Genomic DNA, 15,038 nt, shown 5'->3' on the forward strand with positions numbered 1-15,038 from the left:
CCTTTATCAAGAATATGTCCATCATATTTTGGATCTAATAGGCAGTAATAGTGGTTCTCCCCCGACAAAATAAAGGCTTTCACTAAATTAAGCTGGCCTTTAATCAAAACAAGCTAGCCCAGCAGCAACGCTATAGCTTAGCCCGCTTGAAACTGGGCTTAGATAGGTCCACATAGAACGGTCTATAGGCCGGGCTTGGATTGTTTGTGCCACCGCGTGGCATCGAAACAAGCTAGGTGGGGACCACCACATCAGCCCGACACAAGCCATGTGGCATTAATTCCAAAACCCCACGCTCTTTCGCCACGGGTCCAGGGACATCATGGGAATAAATCTCCGCAAACTCTCTCAAGGGGCATATTTGGAATGCAGTAGAAAAAATTTTCCGAGCTTGGAAAGGTATGCACGAAATCTCGAGTCTACAAAACTAGAATTCTTCCCATTTTTCAGTCTCTCCCCGGCCTGATTTCCCTTTCACACGCTAATTTAATCTCTATGCGTCTTTTTAGAAATATCTACGCGATTGTATATAGACCGTCCGATCTCGAAAAGACGGCAAATAGATCAAAGTATATATATTTATATGCGGAACTCCTATTAAGGTAGCGTCAGCTCTCTCTTAGATAAAGAAACGGATCTTTTTTTTTATTTCGATATTTGATTTTTCGCACCCGTTCTCGGCCTTTATATTCTATACGGTATAAAGTCTCAAGAGGAATCCCCTCCCACTCTCTTTCTTTCTCTCCGATGGAGAAGCGGAGAAGGCCGGGGACGATCCTCGCTTCTCCGACGACGGAAGAAACCCTCGTCAGCGTCTCTGAGGTCTAAGCGGGGAATTTCGGCGATCTTTCATTCTACTGGTAAAACCCCTGGATTCTTGTTCTTCTTCGCCTCCTCCCGATCTTTACGAGCCGTGGACTTCTATTAGGATCTTGAATTCTGGTGCGTTTCTTCTCGCTTTTGCTTCATGATATTGTTTTTGGAGTTTCGGTCGATGTTCTTGTATTGATTGATATAGGAATTCGGTGATTCTTTGATTAGATTTGGGCGACTGGAATTGGAGTTCATGGGTCGGATCTTTCCACTGTTCTGGATGATTCTTGACGAGTTCTTTTAGATATTTTTTTTTTCCGCTTATGATGAATGGGAGATGTCCGTGTCTAGAATCCTTGTCGATGAATCTTGGTATAAAGTGTTGCTAGTGTTCTGCGAAGTGATCAGACCTCATGTGACGTGGCTCCGGATTTACTTTTGTCGTTCTTTATTTGATTATCGGATTTCCTTTCATGTTTTTAGAAAAAAATGTTCCTGAATTAATAATAAACTTTGGAGTGTGAACCCATTCCTGAGCTGCTGGGTTTACTGGCTTTGTTGCGGTTGTGTATGATGTTTATGTGGGGATCTTGCAGAGCTGATGTTTTTATCTGAGTAGATGAGATATATGAACTGAATTTAGTGAACTATTTCTTTCTGAAATCTTGGATTATTACAACTCTTTGGTCAATCATCAACTGATCTATATTGTCAGCTAGTGGAGAACCAAAAGCAGTCATATTTGCAGTAAAGATGGTCTGATTAGTAAGTAGTAGTAGCTTGGTGTTGCGGCACAATTTATTCATGTATTAAGTTAATTGCTTTGCTGAACTTCTTGGCTAGGGGAGATTCAAAAGCAGTCAGTGAATTTTTTTTATCTTTGCTTTCTGGATTGTTGCAATTCTCTAAGTAGTTGTATCTTTTCAAAGGTCGAGTTCTTTATTGGATCACCAAGCGAACTATATTTGTAGGTTAGTGGAGAAGCAAAAGCAGTTTTTCTTCAAAGGGGTATAAAGAGATCCAAATATAACCTAATTTCTAAGTTATTCTGATGTGCTGTATACTTTAGGTGTGTTATCCTCATGGACGAATAATCAGAATTTAGGGTCATTCAACTCCTCTTCTGCGTATGTCATGATCGCCTCTATGGATCAACATTTTGCAGTCTTGCATAGGAATCAAAGAGTTGTAATCATAGTGTCAGAGCATCGGATATATACATGTAGCCATCATATGAATTAAATATGATGTTTACAGTGGGATGACTTTAGGTTGTTGATATGAGAAGGCTCATGTCAGAAATTATAGCTATGAATAATGAGAGATGTAAGTGGTAGAATTCAGATAATAAGGCGCACCAATTCATTTGATTATAATTCAAGTGGGATTCAGATGATGCATTACTTTAATTTATGTGATTTAGTCAGTATTTTACCTTTGTCATTTGATCTTGAGGTGCTTAAAGGCTTGGGAGATATAGAATGTAGGTGGTATTGAAGGTCTGAATGAATTTGTAAGAAATTCTTATCAATATTCTAGTCCAGCTAGATCACGCATCAGACGTCAAACTGAATGAAGTTTATTTGAACCGATACAAATTTCAGATGTGCCAAAGCATTGGTGATTGCTGTCGCTAGTCCTGGAGAGGTGGTGCTGAAGATTGTTTTTTTGCTTCGGCGAACTTATAATGTAACTGTTGGTGTGGCACAAAACCAACAATCCCAAAATTATTCATTCAGATGTTGTGCAGGAACCTTGATAACAAGAAGCTATGATTCTAATTACCAACATTGGTTTTACATCATGAGTCCTTTCTACAATAATCCTTTGGTTAAAGTTAGTCTTTCTATGATGGTCTACATGAAGATTTTTTTTTTGTGTACGCGTTCACTATGTAATTTAGACTCCTTGATTTAGTCTTAAGTACGTGCGCCCAACACTTGAAAATGGATATCGGTATGACACTTGATCACTACTCCTTCGGAAGGATTCCTTAAATTGGCAGGACCTGAAACCTCAACATACAAGTAGAGTGTAACCAAGCCAAACACAAGTGAACTGGGGTCATCTTGAGCTTGACTTTTAAATTTTCATGCGAGGATTGAGCTATGGTCGGGTTTGTCCTGAGCTTACAGATTTCAGCTGGAGCTCTCTCCATTGGCTCGTAATAGGGACAAAATGTATGTTGGATATGAGAGGCGGTGTAGCCTGAATTAACAACATAAATGGAGAAGCTATAGCTGTTATACTTGTAAGCTGGTCATGAGAATCTGCTTCTCTGATCTATACATGGTAATAGGTTGGTTTTGTGGCACAATTCAGTCCTAGGTTATTTTATGCGCTGTAGTGCTTCTGATTTGCTATCCTTGCTGTCTACTAGCTGGAATTCTGGGTCATTGAACACCCGCTCCATATATGGTTATGTTTTGCCTGGATGCAAACTTTGCAGCTTTTACTTGGAGTAGAGCATCAGATATCTATGTATAGTCATTGTGCGAATTAAAGAGGATGTCTACAGTGAGCTGACTTTTAGTTGTTGAATACAAAAAAAGGTCCATGCTTATGTTTTGCATCTAATGATGCTGACTTTGCTGCCTTGTGGGTGTTTTTTCGAGATCAGAGCAGTCTTGTGTCATTGGAGGGAAGAGCATCTGTTGTCTACACGTACTTACAATAGGAATTAAAGTGGATATTTACAGTGGTCTGACTTTTGGTTGCGGAATATGAAATGGCACACTTGAGACATTGTAGCTATGAATGGCAAGAGATGAAACAAATAGAATTCAGATAATTCAGTGGGTCACTTAATTGATTACAAATTCAAGGATTGGGGTATTGACTTGTTTTAAATTTATTTAATCTATTTGTTACTTTGCCTTTGTTATTTGAACTTGAGTTGCTTAGACTTGCCTTTGTTATTTGAACATTTTGCTTAGACTATGACTAGAAGTGGAATAAGAGGGAGTAAAAGTCATTTAACCTAATTAGTCCACTCTTTTTTAACCAAACATTCATGGGACTTGGGTTAAACCATTTTTTCTGAAGGTAAAACAAGTAATGAAAGATGGTACTTTTTGGCTTCCAACTCCTTTACCCCACTAATGTAGGAATAATTTACTCCACCATGTGGATGGTGTAGTTTATTTTGGAGTAATAAAGTGTGGGACTAAGTTAAACCATGTGCTTCAAATTAACTTATTTCTGCTTCCAAATGCAGCTACCATTAAAGACTTGGGAGTTATGGAATGTAGATGGTGTTCAAGGTCTTAATTAATAATTTAAATTTTTTAGTCTAATTAGATCCTCTCTAAAGTTGAATTGTGCGAAGTATGTGAATCAGTAAAATTGAGGTAATTGTTGCCACTAGCCTACAAAGGTGGTGCTAGAGTGGAGTTGAAAACTTCCTTATGATGTTTTGAGTTATTGATTTTTTAGCAGATTGCTTGTTATTCTCTGATGAACTAATGTTGTGATTGTTGGTATTGAACAAAAGAAAAAAGAATTGTCGTTGTACCAAAAAAAAAAAAAACAAAAGAAAAAAGAGCGGCTTGTTGTATGAGGTTTCCGGCACTTCAGGGTCTAGGAAGGGTCAAAGATATGCAGCCTTACCTCCCAATATGCAGAGTTGCTGTTTTCGTATTTTGAATTTGTGACCACTAGACAAGGTATACCATACCGTACTGAATCAGACAGTATGGAGCATTGTGTACTGTATCGGTATGGTACTGGTACGCAGTACGGACGGCGTATCGCCACTCGGTATGCCAAATCAGTCTTCGTACCGGGCATACCGAGACACTAACATGATGTCACTGATACGGTGCTTGGTATCGAGACGGCATACCTTGCCTCCAGATAATAGTGGAGCAACTTTACCGTTGCATGAAAGCTTACCCTCTGCATAAAATAAATGATTCAACAATTTATAAATATTGTGAAGAAACTTTGGTTTCAAGGAGCTGTTTATCTAATTATTGGTATTAATTGTGTTGTCAATACCTCGAAAATTCATATATGTGTTGTGAACGAACCTTGGTAACTGTGTATCTTGTTACCAATATTAATTCTACATCTTGAGTTCTTTCAATGATAAAAAGATATAAATATGATCATGATGCTTGTATTAATGTTTAGTCTTTTTTTGATGCTCTATATGAAGATTTTTTGGTTTATCATCTATACAATCTTAGACTTGGTGATTTTTTATTGGTATGACAAATTAATACAGGTCCTTTGGAAAAAAAATTTATATATTTGATGGACTTGACACTTAGACATTTACAACCCCACCTTCCATTGTACCCAAGTTTATGTAATGCCTGGTCTAATTTGCATTACCTCATATCTGCTCTTTAAAACCCATATTTTAAGAATGCCCAAGCTATGGACTTTAGTTAGGTATACATGAATTGGAAATATGAGTTATCATGGACCTATCATGTTGTCTTCAACAGTTAACCTATTGAGTTTGTCAAGGTTTTGAGACTTCTTGAAAGTAACAACATTAGTCTTGTAATGCTTGACGCATATTTAATTATTTATTTATTGATTTACTTCAATGAGTCTATTAGCTAGTTGGCCACCGTATCGGTCTTCTACAATTTGGGCAAAAAATAACTAAGATTTTACTAGGATAATTCCCTTACTATAGGTAGGCCTCTACCATAACCTTACTAGGGTTTTCGCTACAATCAACAACCATACGCTACATTTAACAACCATATTTATTACTATATAGCTGTTTGTCAACTTTGCACGCATGCATATTAAGATTGACTACAATTTGTTTATCATCTTCATCTTGTTGGAACACAACTAGTACTAGAGGGCATATCCGCTAGTGACTGGTTTGGCACGGTACATGTCCGTATTTTGTTGTTTTAAGGTGTACCGACAAAGGAAGAGCTGGAGCGGGAGGGGAAGGGGGAGGGGGAGGGGGAGAAGGAGAGAGAGCAAAAGAGAGAGGGAAGGACGGAGGGAGAGGGAGGGGAGGGAGAAGCCTTGAGAGGGAAGGGGAGAGGAGGGTTTGAAAGCCCTCATCTTGTCCATAGGAGGTTGCCCCTATTTTCGAAACAAAACAGGAGCTGAGCCCTGATTTTTTTTTGAAAATTTCCAACTGAAGTCCATATTTTCCTATCTCTATCCTCTCTCTGTTTTGAACCGATGGACTGAATTGTGCCGGTAATCAATCTGTCTGGTTTAGTATACCCCGAGCCAACCGGTTTGGCATGGTTCAACAAACCTTGCCTTCTAGTGAATTGGACCTAGTAGATTGTTGACTTCGTGACTATGTTGCAGGCCACTTGGTCATCTAATTCAAACTTCTCTAACTTTGCATGATTAATTTGAGAGGGATAGAGACTTTGTTGTGCTGAAAATGAATTGCTTTATCCTATGTATTCTCTAAGTAGTGGTATGTTTGCTGTTGGGACTACTGCACTACTTTTATATTTTTTAAAAGGTCAGACTAGGGGTGCAATCGAGCCGAGCCAAGTAGCTAGAGGCTCGAGCTTAACTCGATTCAAAATACTTGAGCCCAAAACTCGACTCGAGATCGATCAATCCTTAATATCCAAGCTCTAACTCGATTCGATCGAAAAAAGCAATACTTGAGATCAACTCGACTCGAATATCAATTGAGCTATACTTGAGCCCATGCTCGAATTTGAGCATTGGTCATAACTAAAAAATATAATATTATATTTTATTTTAAAATACCAAATCAATAATATATTATAAATAAAATAAAATAATATATATATATATATATATACACACTCGACTGGCTCATGAGGTTTTAAATCGAGTATTCTGCTACTTGAGCTTGACTCGATCTTGATAATAGTCAAGTCAAGTCGACCTTGGACCCGAGTTGGGCTCGAGCGGCTCGCAAGTTGCTGGGCTCATTTGCACCCGTAGATCAACCTATTTAACCAACGATAGATGCATTACATGCTTCTTCTAGTGTTTTCTCTTTGAGTAGCATAAACCATAGAACAACCATTTGAAGATCAAAAATTAGTTCACTGGGGACTTGATATATACGAAAGAGCATTAAGGTTGGCTCTTGGTGTATGTTCACTGACTGGAAACTCTTTTTTTAAGATAGCTACTTAAGACAGTTTTAATCTCAATGTAATTTAGAATGCCTGCTAGATTGCTTCTTGTGTTGTTTCGAGATATGCCTTGTTACGTACACAAAAGCCATGTATACATTTTGTACTCTTGCCATTTCTTCACGCTTCGTCTTCCCTCACCAGTTGGAGCAAGTCTATGGTTAGGGTTGCTAGAGTTCCTTTCAAAAATCTGCCAACAAAAATTGCTCTTGAACTCGCGATAAAGTTTTGAGCAGCAATTCCTGATAAAACTGTTAGGCTTACTTGATTTGTTGTTTGCTTATCATATCTATGAAGGGATTTTTCAAGAGCTTGATAATCTTATCAGGCTAAAATGAGATTGTTGAGCTGAAATTTCTTTTCAAGTCTGCTTTTTCCAGACATCTGGTTAATTATGTCTTCAAGAATCAAGTGTCATTTTGGATTGTAGACTGAACTATGTTGTAGGTTAGTGGACATGGAAGGGTGACTTATACTCTTAAGGTGGTAGCGAAAGAGCCTCTATCTGATTGATGCGCAGTAGTTGCTTGGTCTTGTATGATTAAGCTATAGTGCAAACAGATATTATAATATCACAGTCTAGCAGGGGTCATTGAGCTCCAAATCCATGGATGCTGATGTATTTCTGAGGAGGATGTTAACTTTGCAGCCTTGTGCAGTTGGAGGACTAAGACATCAGATATCTGTACACGTCATTATAGGAAGTATAGAGGATATTTCGAGTGTTCTGACTTTTGATTGTTGAATATCCAAAATCCTTTGTGAAAACTTATAGCCATTCATGTTTAGAGATTATAATTGGAACTTGGTATACGCATAATGAGGTGCACTACCGTGAATCAAAATCTTGTCGATACAATTTGATTATGGTCAAATTGCAGGAAGCCTTATTTGTCAAAGATTTATTGATTTTATACTAAATTGTTTTAGGAGTTAGGAGTTCTGTTATGCAGATGGCATCTAAGGATTGGATAAATTGTGTATAAATTTTAATCTGTCGTCTAAATTGTTTGGCCTGGTTAAATGTACTTTCCCTGGTTAGGTCGAGGGAAGATCATGTGAGCCATTGTGAAGTAAAGTATGTGATTGTGGTTGTTGATTATTTGGAGGATTGCTCATTAGGATCAAACGATTAGTGATGTGGTCATCGATATTGCATGAAAGCAACAACCTTTGACAATTCCTACGTGTAACATGAAGAACTCTTGGTGGTGCAGACCAACATTAGTTCTAGATCATGAGTTTTTTAATAATATTTTGATGATCGAAATGTATGAAAATGATTACAATCCTTTGATCATGATTAATATATGTATGATGGTCTATATGAAGATTTTTTTGGCAGTCATTGATCAAAGAATCATTGATCAAATGAGTTAAAAAGACCCTTTTATGAGTTGAGAATTTCATGTTAACCTCAGTTTCACTGGCCGACAACCTGATACAGGCTTTGGATCCAGCACTTGGTAGACATATGATTTAACATCAAGCTGTAATTACGTTAAAACATGCACCAGTTTTTTGAGATCCTCCTTTTTGTCATTTTAAATCTTTATGCACGTATTTCTTAGATTGGAATAATTCTGGTTTGTGATGGCTTTACTAGCTTGTTTGGATAACCATGTTTAAACATTTTTTTGACTTATTTCTTTCGCACATGTTTTCCCACTGAAAAATGTTTTATCCAAATATATATATATATATATATATATATATATATATTATGCTTCCTTATATATCACATCACTATTTCTGGCTTGAGCCATGCTAAAAAAATATGAATCCAGAGGTGTGTTCTGCAGCTAATAGACTTGTTGTCTGTTATGTCAGACTACAGGAAACAATGCTCCAACAACCTATAATTACTGTTGGACTACAGTGTTGAACTCAACAAACAGAAAAATAGAAAATGGGTGGTTGCTGTTGCTGTTCATCCAGAAGAGCTGAAGCAGATACGGCACCAGTTTATTACTATGTGCGTAGTTCCTGCTTTTCTATTAGTTATTTTTTCTAAAATAATATATGTCAAATTTAACCTATCTTGTTTATAGTTTTGATCTGCTATTAGCAATTTAATTCAGTTTTTAGCTGAATAATGCTTTTATACCTAAAATATGAATTTATATGTCTTTTATTTGTTGAAAGGTGGATTTACTTGCTTGCTTTATGCTTTAAGTGAAAGGAACTATGGATTACACTTCCCCCTGCTGCTCTCATTTGCCAAACATGGAAGAAGCTTGATTATTATTTTTCTCATGATTTCCCTGAGTTTGTTAATATACTGCTTTTATACTGGGTCTAAGAGGGAAAGTGGAGACTTTAGGATAGCTGTACTAAATAAAAAGTAACTTCAGGATTTATAAAATAAAAATATTATAACTTAAGTAGAACTTCAGTTGCTTCTGATACAGATACAGTTTGGTTCGTCATGTTGCAAGTCAGAGTGTTAGGACATGGCAGGAATAAAGCTTGACATATAAAGCAGCACCTGAGATATATTTATTTAGAAGAAATGACTAAGCAATAAAAAAAGGGTGAAGGTGTAAGCAAGGTATCTAGACTGTCGAGGTGAAGTGCAAGGTTCATTGACATGCACGAAGAAGGTTTAAAAGTTTTGATAATGTTAATGTGAGATGAAGCAAGGTAATAGATGTCATGTTTTGTTTGGAATTTGAACTTCATGATGAAATTTGTTTTGGATCCCATATTCTCCATGCTAATGTGCATGACATCTTAAAATGTAAACAATAATCTATCTTACCATTACTTGGTTTGGACTTTGAGCCTACAAGCATGCAAAAATATCAACTAAAGGCTTGTTTGGATGATTGGGCTAACAATCCTATAGGATTCGTGAGTTGGGCCAGTACAATTAGCAAGATCATAGGACCATAGGCCGAGTTAGGCCTATATTCATAAATACCCAGGAATAGGTTTGGAGTGGGCTGGCCCGAATCCCATAGGAAGAAAAAAAAGGCTAACCCAGGCTGTAGTTTTATGACCTTGTTGGTTGTACTGGCCCAACCCACAAATTCTATAGGATTTTCAACCCAATCATCCAAACAAGCCTTTAGTTTATATTTTTTGCATGCCGAGATGGAATTATTCCCTTCTATTTGGTTCTTGAACTAATCAAAGTGCTACTTGTACTTTCTTCGTAGAAGGCATAGCTTAGAGGCCTCTAGCATGAACCTCTTACTAATTATGCCCTTTTTCATGCTATAAAGCCTCATTAATTATCCACAAGATGCTAGGAACATTGAGACCCCAGGCTTGAATTGAGGCAATCGTCAAGTAACTCTTATGTAACTCCAATATTAAATGTGTGAAGTTGTCCATGACAAACATGAAGGTTGGACAGCTATTCATCTGTAACCTTATAGAAGGAAATTACATGAAGCTAATTGGTTTAATTTTGGCTAGTTGATTCATGTGGACATGGTGGCATTTGTTCATGTCCTTATCTTCTTTGCCTATTATTTCTGGTATTGAAATTGTTATGTGATTACTACTAGATAGAGGGTCTTTTTCTTGAATGTGAGAATTAATGTCGCTTTGCATCAGTTTGATTTTACCAATAGCTGTGATTGAGCATCATTTTAAGTCTCTTGATATGATAAAAACTCACTCAGTATAATTCACTCTTTACTACATATGCCTATGTCATTTTATTCTCTCTTTTTAAAGAGAAATAGTGGTAGTGCATCTACTGATACTGGCAGTGCATTTATAAATTTATACATAGAAAAAAAATTGATGGAAAAACTTCCTGCAAGCTTTTCATTGACTAATGTGATCACAGCTTCACATATCCAAGCACTAGATCTTATATTTTTAACACTGGATTTGTGCAAATCAAAAAAAAAAAAAAAATACTTTGATTTATTGTGAACTTCATGTTTTTGACTTTGTCATTCATGGTCATGTTCTCCTAAATGGTGACTTCATATGTGGTCGTTCTGTACCCATCTGTTGCCTTCAGTCATTTTTGCTCATGTGCCTCTTCATACCCAACATTTTAATTTCTATTGCAGAATTAAATCATTAATGATATATGATAACCATGTAAAACTATAATGGCACATTCCCATTCCTTTGACCTTGGTTCAATATTAGACGCGGTATCCACTGACCGATGTACCTTTCCTCTTCTCTATAAGCACTCAGGTAGTGTAATTGATTTACTTGAGAATTACTAAACATTTTGAACTAATGCACATGTCCAACTTTTTACACATAAATTCTTATGGCCAAATTTAATTTATGATCACATGCTCTATTAGGCTGCATTTTGTTTATGGATAAGAAAATGTGCAATAGAAATAGTAACTGTTCCTACTTTTGCTTAGCCACGATTTTTGGAATAACTCTTTGTTGAGGGTGCCTCTGCCCATTAAGAAAAAAGCATATAAGCATAACTAAAGGCTTCGAGCCAGTAATAGCTTATGATAGCTTTTACTTCAAAGAGTTATGTCTGGCATAAGTAGGTTTGACATGAAAAGTATTCCTTGCTTATGTCCTTCAACAAGGTGTTTGAAGCCCATTTTCTATTTTATATTTCGAGATTCTGCTAATTAATCTTGAATTATCCATCCAACTACCTTTCCCTATAGCCCCTTGGTATGGTTGCTAAGTGCAATTTCAAAGTAATCAGAGAAATCTTTTGTTATTTTTTTGTTATTTTCTTTTCTTCATGGTATATTTTGAGTTTTCAAGATCTTTTCAGGGATGTCCAATCTACTGATGTTTGTAATGTCCATGCTTCTGTTGTTGGTAACCTGTTTAAAGCTGATGCATGATCTCTCGTGCCTTTGCTAAAGCATCTAAGGAGTCAAATATTTCATAGCATGAGCATCATCAGCTGTGCCTTTGCTAAAGCATCTAAGGAGTCAAATATTTCATAGCATGAGCATCATCAGCTGATCTTAAAGATATTTGTATCTGTAGTCTGCTAGATTTATAAAAAGATATACACATTTAATACAATATTATTTTTTATAGAAATTGGTTCATTGATGGTGTATATTGAGATTTTACATGCATTCGCTCCTAATGGATTTTACATATTGTCAAACGAGTGTTGTGGTGTTTTCCTTTATGTAGTTTACAATATTTTACGTGATGGCTGTTTTCTATAATTTTGATTAGTTTGGAGGAATTTGGAGGTGAAGCATCTCTATACCCGACTAATTTGCACCAGCTTCAATTGCATTGGAGATTTTTGCTAGCTAACACATCTTGCTATACTAAAATATACTAAAGCTCTTTTATTATTATTATTTTTTCATCAATAGATCCAAATGTCAGGATAATTCATTTTGAGATTCGAGTTTTTCATCTAAATACATATTGTCAAAACTTGGTCCTTTATGCAGTGCCCGCAAGATTTAGAAGAGCATGAACCATTGTCTGCCACCCATGGTACATCTTCTGTAGTATCTAGTGGATTAATTGTTGATACAAATTTGGAGACATCTACTCCAGGCACTTACCAAGCACCTCCTGCACCATTGCCTTATGATGTGGGCTTAACAAGTTCACAAACTACTCCTGGAAACTTGGAATATCGTGGAATCAAGACTGATCATGTGCAACCAGCAGATTCCCAGCCAATAGGAGAAACTGATGGAAGGTTAGAAGGATCAGATACATGTCAGACTTTGGAAAAGTCTGGCTGCAAGAGTAAAACTGATTTTGAACATGAGCCCCCTGAAACAGAAGATGAACCTTCCAAGGTGGATGCACCTATTGTTTCAGTTATTGATGATGAAGATGTTTGCCCCACTTGTCTTGAAGGTAATGTTTTGTGCCAGATTGCAATGACGAAATATACTTTGCACTTAATGAACTATCTGATGTGGGAGGATGAGGATAGGTTTTTCAATTTTGGTAACTTGTTCTGGATGTCACTTGTGTTGATAACATTGATTAAAATGAAAGAAACATGATAATCTATATGGCTAGTTGCTTCTAGAAACCTGTAACGTTTAAGCTGCATTTTCTTTTTGACTTTAAAAGTCATGAAGGAAAGAATGTGTTTCCTAAACATTGAGGATAATATTTTAAACTCCTATGGCTTCTTTGTACTGGGCACATCCTGCTTTAACTAACTATGAAGCATTACCGAACTTATGATTTATGAAGCAGATAATGTATTCCTTTTCCAAAAAGTAAACAATAAGGACTAGTTGATTGATTTGGTTGATCAAATAGCTATCTTTTTCTTTAGTCAACTATCAGTCAAGTATAGTATTATGGGCTATGTGCTTCTCTATTCTGTTTTAGTAGTTTGTGAGAAACAGCTGTAGTTGTTAGCAACTATAATATATCACCACCAAGAAAGTTGTTTAACCTTGTAGTTGTATAGATACTGCAAGTTTCCTCTTGTTATTGGCACTCATTTTGCTTTGAATCAAGCTAGTATTCATATTGTTGCCACGTGAAATTTTCCTCCTATTTCAAAAATCATATGCTTTTCACTTCTGAAAATTGATCATATTTAAGATGATACCGAAATTGATATATATTCCTAAGCAAGTGAACAATCAGCGGCAGGTTAGTTTATTCAAGTTCAAGACCTGCATGCGAGCAAGTTCTTGTTTGTGGACTCTCATGAAGTGTCTACACGTCATGATTGATGGCATTTATCAGGAGTCTATTTTCTTGATGGTGGATCAATCACAAATGCTTGAACGACCTTGATTTTTGTAATGCACTAATAGCTAAAGAATCTGATGAATTTTCATTGCCTTTTTCTTTTGCAGAATATGATGCTGAGAACCCTCGCATTTTAACGAAATGCGAACATCACTTTCACCTCTCTTGCATTCTTGAGTGGATGGAGAGAAGCGATACTTGCCCCATTTGTGACCAGGTTTGCCTAGCAGAGAATTTCAGTTGTTTTTAAATAATTATATAATGCCTCTTTATTTGGCAATTTTGTTTCAGTACGTTGTTGCCAAGCCAAGTTCCTGTGCTTCTGCAGAATATTAATTGCTGGAAAACCATAGATGTTGATCAATATCTGTGTATATGTATAAATGATTTTCATGAGGTTTGTTGAAAATATAGTCTTTACCTGCCTCATAATCTATATATATCTTAGCAATCTGTAACATATTTTAAAAAAGTGAAAAGCCAGGGGTTAATGTACCAGTCGAAAATTGGGAAGAATAATGTACTAATGATGCATGTGAACTATATATAACCTCCCCACCAAAAATAATAAATAAATAAATAAATAAATAAAATAAAGGGGGTCTAAATAGGCAAAAAAGAAAAAAAGGATTAAGAGAGGATGTGCCTTCTCATGGTCTGTCTTTTGAACAGTGTTTTGTTATCCTAAGAATACTGAATATATATATGATTTCTTATTGCAGATCATGATGATCGATCACATGTCTAGTCAGTAGCACTGGATGTCTACAAGGCTACGATAGCGAGGTTTTATTTTTCAGCCCTGTTGGAGTGGATGCCAGCCTGAATAGAGAAGTACGATGTACTCATCTTTTCAGTAGTAATTGGTGGAAGCAATGCCTCTACAGTAGTATGTTCATAAGACGAATCTTTCTAGTCTCAGATGTCTATATTGTGGGTCAAATTCTTTTGGATTGCCTAAAAAGGAAAGGAAGAGGCTAAAGTGATATGTGATTGAAATGTTTGCTTTCTTTTGCATCATTCATGTAAAGCGTCGATTTTTTTTTTTTGTTGGTGCTGAAATAGCTGGCAGATGAAATTTAGAGTGATGCGGTCTTGTGCTAGGACCAGGCGTGGGGCAAGCAATTCTTTTGCTATATTTTTGGAAGCTACGTTTTTTCATCCTGAAATCTCTCCCGGTGTGTTGGTTGTCTTTTGTATAGTTTTAAGCCTATGTAGATACTGGGACTCCTGGCCATATGTCGTCTGCCTTGAATATTTGAATTGTATACGGATTTTTTCCCTCTTTCTATGATGTTTCTCATCCATGGATGTAAGGTGCATACTGGTCCATAAAACATCTCTTGTTTTTGTTTCATATAGCTGAAGAAATATGATCTTCTTTATATACATATACATATATATATATATATATATATATATATATATATATATATATATATATATATATAT

General features: G+C 36.3%; 1 protein-coding gene across 2 annotated transcripts; it reads left to right on the top strand.

The window, feature by feature from the left end:
* Positions 1-660: 660 nt before the first annotated feature.
* Positions 661-14,893, top strand: LOC103705477 (probable E3 ubiquitin-protein ligase RHB1A). 2 transcript variants are annotated; one of them, XM_008789197.4, is made up of 5 exons: positions 661-942; positions 8,760-8,904; positions 12,305-12,725; positions 13,694-13,803; positions 14,309-14,893. In XM_008789197.4, the coding sequence occupies exons 2-5, from the start codon at positions 8,839-8,841 to the stop codon at positions 14,339-14,341; spliced, it is 630 nt and encodes a 209-aa protein (XP_008787419.1). In that variant the 5' UTR covers positions 661-942; positions 8,760-8,838; the 3' UTR covers positions 14,342-14,893. The 2 variants fall into 2 exon arrangements, with proteins under 2 accessions (XP_008787419.1, XP_017697864.1); XM_017842375.3 differs by having other exon boundaries at positions 704-860.
* The last annotated feature ends 145 nt before the right edge of the window (positions 14,894-15,038 follow it).

This window comes from Phoenix dactylifera, chromosome 17 (genome assembly GCF_009389715.1).
Source record: "Phoenix dactylifera cultivar Barhee BC4 chromosome 17, palm_55x_up_171113_PBpolish2nd_filt_p, whole genome shotgun sequence".
NCBI classification, from domain to species: Eukaryota; Viridiplantae; Streptophyta; class Magnoliopsida; order Arecales; family Arecaceae; genus Phoenix; species Phoenix dactylifera.